The sequence below is a fragment of the Ramularia collo-cygni genome (assembly GCF_900074925.1).
Source record: "Ramularia collo-cygni strain URUG2 genome assembly, contig: RCC_scaffold23, whole genome shotgun sequence".
NCBI classification, from domain to species: Eukaryota; Fungi; Ascomycota; class Dothideomycetes; order Mycosphaerellales; family Mycosphaerellaceae; genus Ramularia; species Ramularia collo-cygni.
Genome location: NW_019716277.1, coordinates 222,601 through 239,949, shown reverse-complemented (window position 1 = coordinate 239,949; position 17,349 = coordinate 222,601). Strand labels below are relative to the sequence as shown.

The following is a 17,349-nucleotide window of genomic DNA, read 5'->3' as shown; positions in this document are numbered from 1 at the left end:
GTTCAACCCAATTTCGCTACACATGATCATATTCATAATCCTAGACTCCAATACCCACCACCACCACCCGCTCCCTCCCTTACAGTACGATAATCTCACCGTCCCCTCCCACTAAAACTACTATGCCTCACCACAGTCTCCCACTGCCATACATTGCCCTCTTCATCCCCCGTATAAACCGCCTTGGCCACCGGCAGCACACTCGTGATCCCCGCAGGCGCTCTCCCCAACCCCTCACTCCCATCCACCCCCTGCAGCCGCTTCACAAGTTGCAAATACCAACTCCCATCACTCAACGTCGTCAATGTCCACGCGTTCGTGACGCCGAGAGTATGTCCCGTGAATATCAATTCTCGCTCGAGATATTCATTGCCAGCGCCTTCGTAGAACGCGGCGCAGAGAATCTCGTCGTCTTCGCGTTCGCAAAGCTTTTGTTCGACGAGGAGATGGCCGTTGAGGGTATAGAGAAGCGCGTTGGGGCCGCGGAGGATGAGGATGTGGCCGGAGACATTGCTCATTCGCGCTGCTTGGATGGGTGGTCCGCCGGCGGGGAGCAAGACACGAATGCAATTTTGTCGGTTGAGACCCCAGATGAGGACTTGGCCATCGGAAGATACAGAGAGCAGCGTGCTGAAAACGCGACTAGCGGCGAGGACGGTGACGGCTGTGCGGTGGCCAAATAGATGCGTTGTGGGCGTAATCTCGACGACGTCTTTCCCAACACTAACGTTCCATACACCGATGGTGCAGTCCGCGCCCGCGGTGACGAGCGTCTTGCTATCGACGAAGATTGCCGCTGTGATGGCTCCGACGTGCGTGTTCTCGTAGAGACCTAGTAGGCGGCCAGAGTGTTTGGAGTAGAAGCGGATGCTGTGGTCGGTGAATCCCCACTGCATGTAGCGGGTGCAGTTCGGTAGTAGATTCAACTTACAGGGACCAGACGCTAAGAGGCGGTTGTCCAGGGATTGCGTTGGTGATATGATGAAGTTGAAGTCCGCAACCCGCTCGTGGATGTTGGTCACGGTATCCGGTAGGCGTGTGAGGGTCTCTGCGAGCATGTCCAGTTTGGGCTCGAACTGCTTCTCCAGCTCTCGGTACGCGTGGACTTTCTGAAAGACCTGATGTGGGGTCTGCCCAAAGGAATGGATGATGCCAATCGTTGCAAGACGTTCGACCTGGTCGTCGATCTTGTCCAGATCCTTTGCACCACCATACGACAGATGCTGAAAGACGTTGGTCGCCTCGACAGCAGTCTCACCTCTCTGCTTGTAGCCAAAGACAAGATCGATCCACTCGTTGARATGCTCACTGACATATTGACTTTCCAATGCCTCGCGATGCTTGGCTATGAAGATTTGCGGATCGCCCTTGGCCCATTTAGGTAGGTGAACGTGGTTGACCGCCTCTCCGGAGACTTGTTTCGTTCCAAACTCGTACTTGTTGATGTTCAAGAGGAATTCCGGCAGGTAGAAGAACTCTGGAGTCAGCTCCCGAACATCGCTCATGGTATCGCGCGAGGCAGAATGCCACGCTTTCTCAATTGAGTCGAACAGTCGATCTGCATGATCGAATGCACCACCTTGGAGCAGTAGGTATGACTGCACAAACGGCTGCAGGCGGATGAGGAAGGAGCTGACAATCATGGCTGATGAATAATGGGTCCCGTAATGGAACGCCGGGTTGTCGCCCATCTCGGCAAACTGCTTGAAACGATCCTTGTACTCCGCTTCTCGTGCTGCAGTCTGGCATCCCATGGGCTTTGAAAAGTCTCGGAAAGATTTGGGGTTGTCGAGGTCCAGCTCCTCGCTAGAGTAGTCGGACAGAACCCAAGGGAAGACGGGGTACTGCGTCAAGTCGTTGAATGTGCGTCCAGCCATGGTGTTGACCAGCATAAGATATTGAAAATTTGACATCTCTCCACGCTGCCACCTCCTCGTTGCTGCATGTGTCGGTCCAGCGTTGAAAAGATTGCCAAACTTGGAACCAAAGTTCTTGGGCACATCTTCGGGGGTCCGAAGCGTATCAAGTCGCCATGCATCTTCTCTGGTCACCGCGGAAGTGCTGTGAATGTGCGGCGCTCTGCTAGAAATCGCGCTGTAGAGATCATCGCGGGCTTTGGACGACATGCAGGTTAACAGATAGCTTCTTCCATCTGTGAAGAAGACTTCAATCGACACATCTCTCAACAAGAAGCGCCGCTTGGACACACTCAGTACCTCCGCCCAAGTCCAGTGTCGTGTTTCTTGATCTCCGACGCTGTGTTTTGTTACTGCACTGCCGACATCCTTTCCGGATATCAGTTGTACGTATGGGTCACGCTCATCCTCGGGTGCTTGCGAGACGCTCACAATCTCGCCATCTGATCTTTGGAAGAAGTTGTCTTGCATATACAGACACTTCTGGCCCACAACAACTAGACCCTCGCAGGCCTCCAGCCCCACAATGCGGGAGATGTTATGTAGCTGCTGAACCATGTCACCACGCTGCAGACTGGTCATGACCTTGCGGTTCTTATCCTCGATGAGGCCGTCTTCGTCCTCTTTTGGATCGTCAACCATTTCAAAGCCACCTTCCAACAATTGAGAGTTGGACGCAGAATCGCTGCGTAGTCTCTGGCCCTCGTTTTGTTCCGGTGGACCGTCTGTCTGTTGCGTAGGAGTTGCCGGTACAACTCCAGGGGTCGACGGGTTAGGAGAGTTGATGTCGTCTGACATGACCCGTGCGATCTGGGTGTTGATGGCAAGCTTCCCATTTGTGAGCCGTCTAGACGCCTTGCGCTTAGGCAGAAACGCTTCCTTGACCTCGGACGAATCTGGGACAATCCGCATTCGCATCCTGTTCACGGCCTCGGTCTCGTCCAATTGCCAACGTGCAGGCTGTAGCTCGGTGTCCACGTGGGCTTCCAGACCACACGGCTGTTGGAGTAGTTTCTCCAGTTTTGCAAATGCTGTATGCAGATGATTGACATTCTCTTGGTGATCTTGTATCGCTCGCTGCAGTTTCACCCTCTCTTGAGCGTGTATGTTGGCTCTCCAGTGATTGGTGGAGATTTCGTATCTGTGGATGAAGTCGTCTGCAGCGGACTCGTCGAGTGCCCACTGTCGCAGTTTTTCTCTACGTTTGCTTAGCCGAGTCTTGGTCGTCTCCTCCGAGCTACGGTTCTCCGCGTGCACAAAGTCCTCCCAAGGCTTGCTCAAAGACGAGTGGAACACCGTGTCGAGAACCGTCCTGTTTGCATCGATCCAAGCTAGAAAGTCCTCGTCATCCATTGCGACCAATTTCATGAATCCAGTCGACAGGTGGCGCTGTTCCGGACCCATGGTGTTGGTCAGCATTGTTGCAGTCTCGGTGGGTTTCTGCATAAGAACCATCCGCCACAAACGCGCCGAAGCAAGGCGAACTGAAACGACATTGGACACAAGCTTGTGGTACAGCAAGTAGCAGATGAGCTTGGTGAAGAGTGTTTCCTGGTTCTCGGCAGCGAAGAGAATCGTCTGCCAATATGTCATCTTGTTGAGGAATTCGCCGACATGCTTCTCGCTCGCGTCTTCGTCAAGCTCCGCGAGGCGCCACAGCGTTGCCTTCAGGAACACAACGCGTATTGAGTTGGTCGATTGACTGCATAGCCGTACTGATTTGACATTGGCGATATCAGGCTGCTGGAGGTGATCCAGTATCTCTCCTGTGAAGTCTAGCAGTGGCTGTGCTCCATCAATGAACCAGCCCTCGGAGACAGCCTCGGCCATATGTTGAGCGTAGCGCGCCAGGTTGGTCAAGACCTTGGTCTCCAGCAGGAGCCTCTGGTTKAGACGTAAATGGCTACCTAGCTGAGACAAGGCGTGCACCAGTACATACGATTCGAAGTAAGCCTGATGTTCTCGAAATGCTGGTGGCACCTTGAGGAATAGACCCATACCCGTGTACTTGTCCCTGACGCAGACTTGGTCGACGAAAAGGATAACCGCRAGCTCGAGAAGACTCTCCACCAGTGAGTTGGTAACGTTGATCTTCACAGGCTCGGCGCTTTTGGGCGCCATAGGGGCGTTGAACGGGGTTGGTGGGACTGCGAGACGTTCTTCGTCGTTGTTAACCAGAACGAACGAAGAGATGCGCTTCGGTGCCTCGACGCGATTCGGCGTCATAGGCGAAGGTGTGCGCTTTCCACTCGCCATGTCTAGACTGCGGACGGAGGGCGGACGCTCGCCCAGCGAATTCGAGTGAGGCCGCATCTTGACTTCCTCTCCTCTGAATGACAGAGCTTCGGCCTGTAGCTCAGTTTCGGCGGAAAGTCTATCAGACCCTACCAGCAGTGGGAAGAGCACGAACAAAATCTCTTGGAGGTATCGAGAGTTTCCGGCAAACTCGCGGAAAGTGGGACTGCGATTGTAAACTTCACTCAAGAACTGAACAATGTTCTTCAACAGCGTACTATCTTCTTCATTGGGTGCCTCATCCTGGGCTACCTTCCTCAAACCAGCTTCCAACATGGCGAAGATGGTAGGAAGCATCTCGGGATGCTTAATCACAACCGTGCTGTCGACGCCTAGCATGTCCACCAGGTGGAGGGCAGAGAACCCTGCCTCAAGCCGTGCGAGGGGAAAGCTACGTCCAAAGAACGCTCCAAATACTAGCGTCCAGACTGTCTTTGATCGCCAGAATGGCTTCAATCGGTGCTTGAGTGTGATGAACCCTCCGTTCTTATCGATGAAAGGGGACTTGAACTCCGATCCGAGTGCTGACATGGCTTTGCATATTATACAAAGTGTCAGCTCAATGACACGGACATCGTTTTCTGCGAGCAGATGAAGCAGCCACCTGTTTGGGACAGCACGACAAAACCGCCGAATAGACGATGCGGTACGCTCGTCATTTAGCGTCTCTGCTAGTAGCCTGAGCACCAGTACTGACAGTTCGTACCTTGAAAGACCAGTCCTAGGTGACGGAAAGGTCGACTCGCTTGGAGTTGAAGGTCGAGGAGTACGGGCGCTCCGAGGCCACGAGTTGATTTTGTTCATAATGCTGACTGTTCTGGCCACGCTTCGTGTCGTGGTGACGGGCATAGCTCGAGCATCATGTAAACCATACGCGACCAGCATCGCGATGTCGCGGCAGAGCGATGCCGAGCCAGTATCCAGAAGACCCCTGAGAGAGGTCATCATGAGCTTGGCGGCGTCCTCACTCACATCTTCGTTCTTCAACGCCTCAATCAGCCGCTTTACTACCCTCATTCTGGTCAGGCGCTTTTGATTGAAGGCGGAATTCCTGTTTCCGACGATGAAGTGGATGAATTGAGAGTAGTAGAGCGTTTGGGTCGCCAGATCACATCGCCGCCAAGTGTCAAAGTCGATGAGCAAGACGCGGTAAGCCATTGGATTTACCAGCATCGACATTTCTGGGTTTGCGTGATCGTAGCCAACGAATTCCAACACAAGGGCAAGCAGCTCAGACGGGAGCGCCTGTCGATCTTCGAGACTCAAGATGGACGATGGACGGCGAGTCGATGCTGTTGACGAGGAGCCGGCTTCGAGACCCAGCTTCTCACGAATAACCAATGCCAGCACGCCAAACCCCTGACCCTTCTCCATAGCCTCGCTGATCCGCCAGCTGTCCTTGACACACTCGAAGAAAATCTTCACGGCTTGCAGGAAGGAAGTCTTTGTATTTGCAGCTTCTAAAATTCGGAGAAGGACTGGCAGCGATCCGGAAAGGCGCCAGCTCGCATCATCCAGTGGCTGGGGAACCACAACAACAGGCTCACCGAATATGACGCCAGTGCCGTACGATCGACTGACGGCTTCGTTGAGCCCTGGCACTGCAGTATTGATAGCGACAGCGCGTGCATGCTGGGCCAGTTGTTGATACTTGGCTAGCGCCTTGCTGTCCAAATCGTGCTTCACGTCTCGAGCCTTGTTATCCAACGCGTTGAAGTTAATCACCGAAGTTGGGCAAATTGCAAGTATGAGACGGGACTCCGCTACCACATCACTCCCTCGCCCCTCCGTGGCAGTGATGATGTCAGACTTGTCGTTCTTTTCAGGGTGCATGGTCTCATTGTGTCTGTTCAATTCTGCGGAGGCTTGATAGGTCAGAAGTGGCCCGAGACAATCCTGCAGATTGCCGCGATATCGGGGTCCAAGGCGAAAGTGAACGGCAACGAACTCATCTGACAGCGGGGCTTGATATAGATGCGCATYTGCAAGCGACCATCTTGTCTTCACCGCTTCTGGTGTTGGGTTCATTGCCACATTACGCGGCGTGCCAAAGAAAGCCTGCACAGGCTTCGCGCGGCCATTTGACGACGTTTCGGCAGACGCTTGCGGCGTTTCGGGGTAGTTGCATTTGCGTTGCTCTGCAAAGAGACCGTTGATGAAGAGTGATGCCACGCTCTGGCTCGGATCTGACGCATTCCTCCGCTGCACAAGAGCCACATGATACCACTTTGAAGTCTCGAATCGGGTGGACTTGAAGCGTACACTGGGGTTCGAAGCTCGAACCGATGTCTGGAGAATCAGCTGCCGGCTGTCTTTTTCAAGGTACATCAGGATGAAGCAAGTCTTGTATGGGTCGAAAGCCCCGAATAGAGTGGTATGTGAGTCCTTGTCGAACTCGTCAAATCTCACCCACGCAGCAAGACTGTAGCCATTGGCAGGCGGAAAGGCCCGCAGCGTTGGTACTTCTATAGAGGAGTGGCCACTCAGCCACAAGTCGAATTGAAGAAATGCAGGTTGTTTGGAAGTCCGTAATAGGTTCAAGAGGCTCTCCTTGGCTGCATCTGTCTCTGTGGCGCGCTTGAAGAGAAGTGCTACATCATCGAGTCCGTCAAGTCCAAATCTACCCAATAGCAGTACAAGGCTTTCAATCTGCGGTTTGAAAGCAGCTGGAGTGTTTTCACTCAGTGCAGTCCTCAGAACGTCGGACAACACGCCTGTCTGCCATAGTAGTATTGTGTTTCTAGTGCTGGCCCGCACTAAATCAGCTACCAGCTGCAGTATCAATGGAGCTGAATCCTTTGCACTAGGTGAGTCCAATGAGGCAAGTGACAGGCGAAGCGCGATTGATAGTCCGTGTGGGTTTTGAATCGTGCCGATCTGAGGAGCCGCAATATCGAAGTCGCCCTTTCCTCCCAGCGCAAACGCGATCAAGACGTTGTATACCGTTGTTGCATGCTCGGCAGCGGTTCCTTGGTCTACATCCAGCCCTTTGGCCTGCAGCGCGTTGGAGAAGACATGCTGCAGGACGGTCCATCCATCGAGTCGTCCATGGAAATATCTCGCATTGCCTGGATGCTGACTGAGTGCTTCCGATAAAAGCCGCAATATGCTTTGCATGAGGATGGTGGCGCCATTCGATCTATCGCGCCGAAAGTCGTCCGCTCCAAGTACCTCCAACACTTTTTCGAAGCCGCCGCCTCGCCGGAATGTATCCTTGGAGGACGTATGCTCGGTCAATTGCAGCCGCAGTTTCTCCGCAGTTTCCAATAGGCGGTTGTTCTCGTCATCTTTGGAAGTATCTGTGTGGATGCAGAGCTCACAAATGAAGCTCGCGAAGTCACTGGCCTCTTCATCTGCGTCGAGGCCTCTGGAATTGGCCCTATACCGGCTGGAGTGGTGAGGCTGAGCAACACGCAAAGCCATTCTTGTCACGCTCAGAAGATGTGCTCATGGTCCTTGTTTCCGATCATGTCAGGTGCGTTCACTCGGTACAAACTCGAGAAACAATCCCTCTCGTGTGACCGCCGTGTCTCTGAAGTCAAAGTCAAAGCAGTGATTGAATTGCTGACTGGCACAGCCCACGCCGGACCGCTAAAACCGCGGCTGCCGCCTGAAACAGAATGCTCAGAGGGCGAGAGTTGGACTTGTGATGGCGGAGTATTATCCGTCCTAGCGACCATGAACTCTCCGCTCCATTCCAATACTCAATTTGATCCGCTAGAGCAACGATTTCCTGTTATCTGAGACCACTGTTCCGATATCCCCATCAAGCGAGTGTTCACGTGCGTGGGGAACTCTGGCGTGTTGCTTCCTAGCGGATGCGCTAGAGCGCTTGCGGACTGCGGATGACGAGAGGTTGGTCACGCTTCCCCGATAACAGCGAGCTATCTACCTCTCGTACCTGCCTGCTACCTGGAGCTCTCGATCGACCTTCAACCTCTCTCTCATCTCCATCACACTCCCATCAACCAACAACCATTTCTCCTTCTGCATCGTTGTGTTCCTCACTTCAGAAGCTCCACAGTAACACTCTCCATCCGCAGCTATGAAGTCTTTCCTCGGCTTGACGCTGCCACTGCTGGCGGCGGCGTCGCCGGTGATGGTCGAGTCGATCCACAACGAGGCAGCTCCAGTCATCTCCTCTGTCAACGCAAAGGAGATCCCAGACAGCTACATGATCAAGTTCAAGAGCCACGTCAACTCCAACTCGGCTGCTGAGCACCACGACTGGGTCACCGACCTCCACGCCACCACCCAGAAGGCGAAGACGGACCTGAAGAAGCGGTCGCAGACTCCCATGGTCGATGACATCTTCCATGGTCTCAAGCACACATACAACATTGCCGGCAGCCTCATGGGCTACTCGGGCCACTTCGACGAGGACACCATTGAGCAGATCCGTAGACACCCAGATGTGAGTCAAATCACGTCATGCAGCTACCACGGGTTGCGCGACTTTCTCCACCCATTATTCCCCCATCACAATCTCCCTCTGGACGAAAGAAACTATGCTGACTTTGCATTGCCCTCCAGGTCGAGCTGATCGAGAGGGATCAAGAGGTCCACACACTCGGCTCCGACGACCACGAGACCGAGAAGAACTCTCCCTGGGGTTTGGCTCGTATCTCGCACCGCGACAGCCTCTCATTCGGCACATTCAACAAGTACTTGTACACCGCCGACGGTGGTGAGGGTGTTGATGTCTACGTCATTGACACCGGCACCAACGTTGAGCACGTCGACTTCGAAGGCCGCGCGGCTTGGGGCAAAACAATTCCTCAAGGCGACGCCGATGAGGATGGCAACGGACACGGCACTCACTGCTCTGGCACTGTTGCTGGCAAGAAATACGGTGTAGCCAAGAAGGCTCACGTCAAGGCCGTCAAGGTCCTCCGCTCCAACGGCTCAGGCYCCATGTCCGACGTTGTGAAGGGTGTCGAGTACGCCGCCACGTCCCACACCTCCGAGGTCAAGAAGGCCAAGGACGGCAAGAGGAAGGGTTTCAAGGGCTCCGCCGCCAACATGAGCTTGGGAGGTGGCAAATCTGCACTCCTCGACCAGGCCGTCAACGCCGCTGTTGATGCCGGTATCCACTTCGCCGTGGCCGCTGGTAACGACAACGCTGGTATGTTCAAGCCCGCTCAAACTCGCACATCCAGCCGCTAATCGAATGCAGACTCTTGCAACTACTCTCCTGCCGCCGCCGAGAACGCCGTCACTGTCGGTGCCAGCACTCTTGCCGATGAGCGTGCTTACTTCTCCAACTTCGGAAAGTGCAACGACATCTTCGCTCCCGGCCTCAACATCCAGGTAAGCAGTCGTCTTGCTTGGATCCATACCAAAATTGGTACTAATCAACTTTTAGTCCACCTGGATCGGCAGCAAGTACGCCATCAACACCATCTCCGGTACCTCCATGGCTTCGCCTCACATTGCTGGTCTCCTCGCCTATCTGCTCTCGCTGCAGCCAGCCAAGAGCTCCGCGTACGCCGTTGCCGACATCACCCCAAAGAAGCTCAAGAGCCACCTTCTTGCTATCAGCACCGTCGGAGCCCTCTCTGATGTTCCTAGCAACACCGAGAACCTTCTCGCCTGGAACGGTGGTGGCTCGTCCAACTTCACCGACATTGTCCACAAGGGTGGCTACAAGGCTACCCACGCTGACCTTCCCGAGAAGCTTTCCGAGAAGGTCTCTGAGAAGGTTGATGACTTTGCCCAGAAGATTGAGGACTTTGAGCACAAGATGGAGKCCGACCTCAAGGACTTCATCAGCAGCCTTAAGAGCGAGTAAATTGCTCGCCTTGTTCTCAAACTTCTTCGGAGTGAAGATCTTGGGAATGGGACAAGACAGGGCACAATCTTGAATGTGCACCGCTAGCATGTACAAGTCGCTTGTTGTTCCTCTAATGAGAAATTGCATAGATGACGGGGAGCTTCCATTTACTTGATGTACGCGGGTCTTATCAGTGACCTGCCGCATGGCACGGTTCGGCGCAAGAGGAGGGTGGAAACCCACACGCAACGGCACCTTTGAGAAGCTCGCGAGATGTATTATGAGTGGAAATAGGTAGTCCAGTCCAATGTTGCGACTTGATCAACTTCCTACTATCTCAATGTGGTATGTTTGCGATTGCTTCTCACTGATATCTTGTTAATGTTCCCACTGCTGTCGGAACGCCAGACTTCACTTTGCCACGTTGGCTTTTCTCAAGAATCCTCATCGTGAACTGACCTAGCATAGATTGCTTGCTAGTGAGCTCTTCTGTATTGTGCACAAGCGCCGAGAGTTGSGCGGAAAGAGTGAATATGAAACAGCAAAGGTTCAATGTTAGGRCGACGTTGGTACGGCGAACAGAGGCAGCTTCGATGCTGCTCCTGAGGTCAAACTTGGAAGCGGCATTGAAGCTTCCTAAATCGTTGCAGATCTCACGATCAATGAACATGCCTTCCTTTCAAGGTCAAGGGCTACGAAGGACCTCTTTCCACCGAGAATCTGTTGGACGATGATAGCGTCAACAACACATTCCCACATCTGCATCTTGATTCCAAACGGCTGATTGCACGCGATCTCAGCCAACATGCTTTCACGGTCGRGCAGCAATGCCACAAACCGTCTACACCGTGTAAAGTCAACATCGTCGGTGCATGCCACTACCCCTGGACACCAGCGACTGCCGACCACCACCGACCCCTTTGTCTTACGCCAGCAAGCAGAGACTGCGGCTGTTGAGGCATATGCTAGGGCCCGWCTGCAGGATGAGGCTGCGGCCGTTGCTTCCAAACCTAGGCCAAGTCGTCGACGGAGCCAGAACACTGGTCGATCTGAAGGAAGCCACTTCGCCGATGCAAGACGACGATGCATGCAGAACGAAGCGATAAAGCAGCCGGCCCCTTCTCATCATGCTTCTCCGGCTCATTCCAAGAGTGTGGGCGACGAAGAGACTGTCGTCACCCGCCGACGATCCATTATCCCACCAGCCATCAACGCTACCGACTCGAACCAGTTCCCTGCTGGTCCTCCCCCTCTTCGAAAAGGTGCTTCTGACTACACTGATGGTAGTCCTGCACCGCGATATTCTCAGCTAGATGAGGCGGCTTCAACTCTGCATACCCGCTCCTTGGAAGAAAATCAGGCTGACGGCTATGCTGGGAACCTGGCACAACTCAGTAACTTTGCTCAAAGTGGTCCACCGCACGGTCTGTGGCCCTCGGCATATGTCCCATCTCGCGATCTTGAAGTTGAAGACGTCCAAATGATCCAGCCAAAGCGTGTTCGACAGAGGAAATCATTCCTCGGCAGCTTTCAGAAGCGCCACGGCGGCTTTGACACAGCTCTTCCACCGTTCAATCATGCCGACAGTGACACCGCCGCGCCGAATGTTGGGCTGTCACTGGCTCCACTCCAGAGCGTTCCAATGGAACAGCGCAAGACTCGCAACTTCTCGGACACGCTGAAAGGTCGGTTGAAGAAAGTGTTCCGCAAGGCCTCGAAGCTGTCGATGCCTGTTCAGCACGTCCATGCCAAAGACTTCCATTTCTCAGTACGTGGCCACGATGTCAGCGATCCCTCTTTCGTGGACTACACAGACCCTTTCATGACCGTTGCCGCTGAGGAGCCAAGGGCTCCTCAACCCCAGAAGTTTGTGACTGCTCAGAGCACCACCAGCACAGCCCAGGAGAGTACCTMAAAATCGAGGGTAACCAGCTGGGCGAACTCCACATTAGCCATGTCCAGTGTTCGTACGAGTGACGGACCGTTCGCCGTCGCTGGTGCTCACCACGAACCTGGAATCGTATCAGCCGCGATACACGAAGCTAGTTCAAGCAGTCCGACTGGCGATCCACCTGTTCTGAAGCGGAGCGACAGTGCTTCCACACTACGCAAGGCGAGTTCGTTCTTTGGGCGGCCCATCCGCAACAAGCTTCGTCGCTCCAGCAGACCAGATTTGAGAGGCTCGGGTGAAAGCCAAGGTCTGTACTCAGCACTCCAGAGTCGCATCAGGACTTCACGGTCCACAGAGGCCGCGCATGAGGCTCATGTACCTGCGCCGGTCGAATCCAACTCTCCGCATGAGCAAGCCGAGCCATCAGCACTGGCAAGCTTGCCATCACAGAGACAGTACAATACATCGTCAAGCAGGACATCGCAGAGTAGGCACAGTACTACGAGTACTGGCATGAAGAATCGCCATCTCTTGGCCCCAACCATTCGGCCGGTCACTCCAGATTTAGCTCCTGTTCAAGAGGCTGCCAGTGCCGAGGCCGATCGAACTGTGATACATCACGAGGTTGACTCTCCTGTTGGGAGTAGCCCTAAGAGCGCATTGAGGCGGAGCCATGCTGTCAAAGCGCCTCCACCTTCGAAGGAACAGTTACTGAGGAGAAAAGAAAGAGCCGAGAGCCGCTGGACTAATGCTCTCATGACAGGCGGTCTGAGTTCGTATGCGAATGAGAATCCATACGAACTTCCATCGCTCTCACACCCAGATCGCGCGCATACACCAAGCACCGCCCTTCCCTTAAGGCCGAGGGCTGATGTGATCTCGCCCAGCCTTTACTCGCGCGCGACCGACGGAGCGTCGCCTCGGCCATATACGCCAGACGATGTTGGAATGACAACCATTACTATCACAGGACGAGAGGTTCGGAAATATGACATATCACCTCCAAAGGCTGCACATCGGCACCAGGCCAGCAGAGAGTGGCGTAGGTGGCTCTCAGATGAGATGAATAGTTTCGCAGACGATGAGCAGCTCCCCCGCCCAACATCCGGTGCCAGTATGAATGGTCGATACCCTGTTGTCAATCGTAGTCGAAACCCAAGCCAGCAGAGTGTTTCTCGGCGTCCCGAGGGCGAGGATACCCGTGGCATGCACTCGATGGCCCGCAGCCGTAAAGCCAGCATCGAGTCCGCAATGCACACACATGCATCGAATCCAGCTAGTCGTCATCGGACTTTGTCGAAGCCCAAGTCCATTGCTGAAATCGAAGCTGCAGCCATTGCAGACGCCATTCCGAAGTCGGATCCGTGCACGGCAGCGACGGGTACTGGTGTGAGGTCTGTCAAAGCCTTCAAACGACCAAAATCAGCATTTGAATTGCGGGTCAACTACAAGAGCAATGCAACAGATCGCTCGAAGCCGCTGGAGGTGCGACGCAAGCTTCCCGATCCGAACATCTTGGAAGATCACACCATGTTGAACATCTATGCGGGACCATACGCGACGGGTGCCAATTCTGAAAATCAACGGCCAGCGGAGTTGGAGGGAAGTGTCATTCCCGCTTTGTCCAGCTCCGAGTGGCTTGGTAGCGCGAAAAAGAAGAGCGGGCAGGAAGGTGCTTCTGCGAAGCCTTCTTCCAAGCGTTCGCCGGGCCAGAGGATGGTGACATCTTGGTTAGGTGAGAAGTCGAAAGAGAATGTTGGAGCTTTCGTTTGATGACGGTTGGATTGTCTCGGACGTGTTGATTTTGAGCAAAGTTCATTGTTACATGTCTGCACGAATAGTGCTTTGGAAAGACAGGCTGAGTACGATTGGATAGACTTTTGTAGATTTTGGGAATGCGTTGGGTATATGCACACGGATGTCCGTGACATCGACATGCAACTGACGCTCAATGGGCCTCGTCTTCCAAGTCGCAGGGTCTGTGATTGTAATGCGAATGAATATGGAAGAGGAGCGGCGTGACGAGGATAGAGTTGGATAGGTTGCATTTGATGCTCGTCCGAGTGAACGTGCTCGCCATTCAAAACTGTCGCCTTGCACAACTCCAATTGCTATGATGCTACAACCCAGTATAATTCATCCGACCTGTCCAACGCTAACCAACATACAAATATCATCGTTGCGTCAGCGTTGTGGCAGGAGGCGTTCCCTTCTGCGGTGCAGGAGAGGTCATGGTCTTTTGGCGTTGAGCATATTCTTTGATGATAACGGAGCAATTGACCTCCTTGCACAACTGCTTCCGCCTCGCAGGCGGCAAAAGACTTGCAAACTCCAGACCAGATGCCCTCTCAACAGCCTCAATCGGCACTTCAAAATCCTGCAAGGGTTTGTCGTTTGGGATTCTGTCGTTTGGAAGGACGAAGGCTGCCAGACTGACAGCGCCACCCGTCTTGCCGTCCTCTGCGAAAACGACCTTGTAAAAGTGCGTGGGAACCGCGACGTTGGGAGGGTGACCCACGACTTCATACGAGACTCTCCACTTGCCATCCGCTTCACGTTTGGGGAGGTAAAGAGGTCCCGTAACGATGCGAACAGAAGGGTAGAAAGAGGTCAATCTTCGACAGAAGTCTTCCAGATGCGCCCAATAGTCGCGGTTGAAGCCCTCGCCAACTTGTGGACACATGTTTGACAGAGCAAACGTCGAATTCATAGCTTCTTGGCTCCATTTGGCATCCGCCGCAGGGACTTGATGTCCACGGTCATATCCACTGCGAAAGTAATCTTTCAGCTTCGCGCGGAACTTCTCTGGAATCTCCATGTCTTCCACGAATTGCGAGTGCCTTCTGTCGCCGTTCTGCATCAGCAGGCTAGCGGGTGTGATGTGCTCGGCGACCCAGTGGGGATTCCGTGTCGCACGGTTGTAAGCGGATGTGAGGGAAGGCGCATTGCGAAGGTCGGAGACTGGTCCAGGGAAGCCATATTGAAAGAGGCCGGCTGGATCTACTGGCGGTGGGATGGGAAGTGAGCTTTCTCGGGGAAATCCCACCGGGGCGGGAGCTAGAGGACCGGTACGAGAGGGTGCCGTCGGTGTCGGTGTCGTGGTGGTGGTGGGAGCTATGGTTTCGTTTCGCTTGCTCAGGCCATACACTGCGGCAGTGGTTGCAGCACCGATGGCAGCGGAAGTTCCCGCCACGACGGCAAGAGTGAATTTGGACATGGCTGACATGTACTGGTAGTCCCCGGAGCAGCAGCAGCGGGGTGGACACCCACTACTTATATGTGAAGGGACAAAAAGGTACGATCAACCCATCACATGCCATAGTCAGTTGTAGGATAGAATAGAGTTCAGCGCGCTGCCGAGATTCGCGCGTCTCCAGAAGCCAGTCAGAACTCTTGCTCGACTCCACGCTGAAACAACGACAGCACCCCGAGCGGATTTCATCTCTTCCATTCCTTTACAGTGAGGATCTGCCCCCATTTTGACCTGATGGCGGCAGAATGTTCGATGTCGTCGACACACAAGCTGAGTTCCCCATGACATTCTGGCCCAGGAGAAGGAGTGACGTCCATCTCTCCTCTTCTGAGGAAATCTGAGCCCGCGTACGTGGGAATCTGTGTACAGCTCCTTTCACACATCGCAGTGGAGCGCGATGTCTGTCGGCCTACGCTCAGCAGCTACCTTACCCAATGCAACAAAGACGAGCATGGCGAGGATGTCTGTCGGTTCTCTAGTCATTCTCCTCCGATGCGTCAAGAGACGGTACAAGACCGCTATTTGCAACAGCCCCGTCACCAGACCGTTCTTGCGTTTGGTCGAGATTTTGCGATTGTAATACTACCAGAGAAAAAAAAAAGTTAAACGTACTTCCACCGGGTGCCACGCTTCGATTCACTCTATCGTGTTACACGAATGTTCACTTTTTATCTTCCTCATTCACTCACGGCTGCCTACCTAGATCCAGTGCGACCGCTAAAAGACCGTTCGCCCTCCGCTTTCTTTCTCTTAAAAACATCACCTGTCCACCATCATCAGTGTCTCTGATCACTTGCCACCGCACAATGAGCGGAGCAGCTTCCAGCAACCACGCGACAGCATCTATGCGTGATCCAACGATTACAAGAGCTCGCCGTTCGCAGACCATTTTGGTCCCCTTCTCTTACCAACCACTTGCGCATCCCACCCACTGGAACTTCCAGCAATCACAACCTCCGCCGAGACTTCCACATCAATTCAACCCTGCCGTGACCGATTTCAGCCCAAACTATCAGCTACAGCCGCCGCCGCAGGCTACAGAACCTTTCTGGCATCAGTTCACCCCCGGTCTCCACTACTCGCCCTATTCCGGCATCAGCTACAGCATGGACACTCAAACAGTGGTCATCGGCTACGGTACAAAAGTCCGAGTCGGCAAGAAGGCACGCATCAACCACGCGCGACCTTCTCGCCAGCAGGAAATGGTCGATGTCTACAACGACGAGTGCTTCATTTCCGCTGTGCCTCTCAAGACGTTGGTACGCTTCTCAGCAGCAGCAGCGACCAGTTTTCCCCGACCGGCCAAAGCTCCCTCGGGCAAGATTGGTGCTTTCGCTGCACGGTCCCCAGGATCTTCCACTGAGAGCAGCTCCGACGCAGCGGGCAGCGAATCCGGATTCTCGCAGGCAGACACGACTTGCACGCAGCCTACCGAGTTCAGCATATCGTCAAACGTCAGGGTCCGCGGTCGTCGTAGAAAGTGCCTGGTTCTGATGATGGAGGGCGCAGAAAACCCGTCCAACAAGACAGTGAAGTGGGCCTTGAAGTGGATGATGGACAACGCCGAAGCCAAGGATGATCTGGTCCCGTACGCTCCCGATCTTGACAAGCTCGCCTTTGCAGACTTGCTCGACTTCTACCAAGCATCACTCGTGTTGGAACTCCGCCCGATCCCGAGACACATCACGGCGGCCATCATGAAGCGCGTTAGCGATCAACCACCAACTCTGAACATGTTCCAAGACCTTGCTTGCTACGTTCCCGTGGAAAATGTGGTGATCGATCGCGCAATCAACTCGTACCTTGAGCACCGTGATGAGGGTTGCTACACCGAGAGCCAGCTTTACGCCTTCGAGGATTTCCTCAATGAGGAAGGCAAGGAGCTGTTCAATCAAAAATACAACAACATCTGTCGCATGGTCGCAGCGAAGAAGGCGAGGGACCGCAAGAATACGTCGGAGGTGAAGCGTGGTAGAGGAAACAGTTTGGCGTCGGTGAACTGGAGACAGGGCTGTGCCACGCCGTCACCACGCAATGACATGCGCCAGGTGGGCATTGAGAGACATCAAGCTCGGAGGCAGCGTGAAGAGGGTCCTGTGAAGGACACGGCTAAGCCTCTCGCATCGAAGAAGGCCGCTGAGCCGGAGAGCATGGACGGTGTGGCAGATTGAATGGTGTCAGTGCCTGGTATCGAGGTTTGGGGAGCTCGTGTGCACGATCA

At 54.1% G+C, this 17,349-nt stretch overlaps 5 protein-coding genes; 3 read left to right on the top strand and 2 right to left on the bottom strand.

Annotated features, from left to right (window-relative positions):
- Positions 1-95: 95 nt before the first annotated feature.
- Positions 96-7,634, bottom strand: RCC_10618 (related to beige protein homolog; the record flags this gene model as incomplete). The annotated part of the gene is made up of 1 exon (XM_023775845.1): positions 96-7,634. One exon carries the CDS (start codon positions 7,632-7,634, stop codon positions 96-98), a length of 7,539 nt encoding a protein of 2,512 aa, XP_023631613.1.
- Positions 7,635-8,256: 622 nt separating this feature from the next.
- Positions 8,257-10,002, top strand: RCC_10617 (probable Alkaline protease 2; the record flags this gene model as incomplete). XM_023775844.1 has 4 exons in its annotated part: positions 8,257-8,625; positions 8,745-9,336; positions 9,388-9,521; positions 9,577-10,002. The coding sequence occupies 4 exons, from the start codon at positions 8,257-8,259 to the stop codon at positions 10,000-10,002; spliced, it is 1,521 nt and encodes a 506-aa protein (XP_023631612.1).
- A 787-nt stretch (positions 10,003-10,789) lies between these two features.
- Positions 10,790-13,648, top strand: RCC_10616 (uncharacterized protein; the record flags this gene model as incomplete). Its single annotated transcript, XM_023775843.1, has 1 exon — positions 10,790-13,648. The coding sequence occupies one exon, from the start codon at positions 10,790-10,792 to the stop codon at positions 13,646-13,648; it is 2,859 nt and encodes a 952-aa protein (XP_023631611.1).
- Positions 13,649-14,048: 400 nt separating this feature from the next.
- RCC_10615 (probable endonuclease G, mitochondrial precursor) lies at positions 14,049-15,092 on the bottom strand (the record flags this gene model as incomplete). Its single annotated transcript, XM_023775842.1, has 1 exon — positions 14,049-15,092. One exon carries the CDS (start codon positions 15,090-15,092, stop codon positions 14,049-14,051), a length of 1,044 nt encoding a protein of 347 aa, XP_023631610.1.
- Positions 15,093-15,934: 842 nt separating this feature from the next.
- Positions 15,935-17,299, top strand: RCC_10614 (uncharacterized protein; the record flags this gene model as incomplete). The annotated part of the gene is made up of 1 exon (XM_023775841.1): positions 15,935-17,299. The coding sequence occupies one exon, from the start codon at positions 15,935-15,937 to the stop codon at positions 17,297-17,299; it is 1,365 nt and encodes a 454-aa protein (XP_023631609.1).
- Positions 17,300-17,349: the final 50 nt, after the last annotated feature.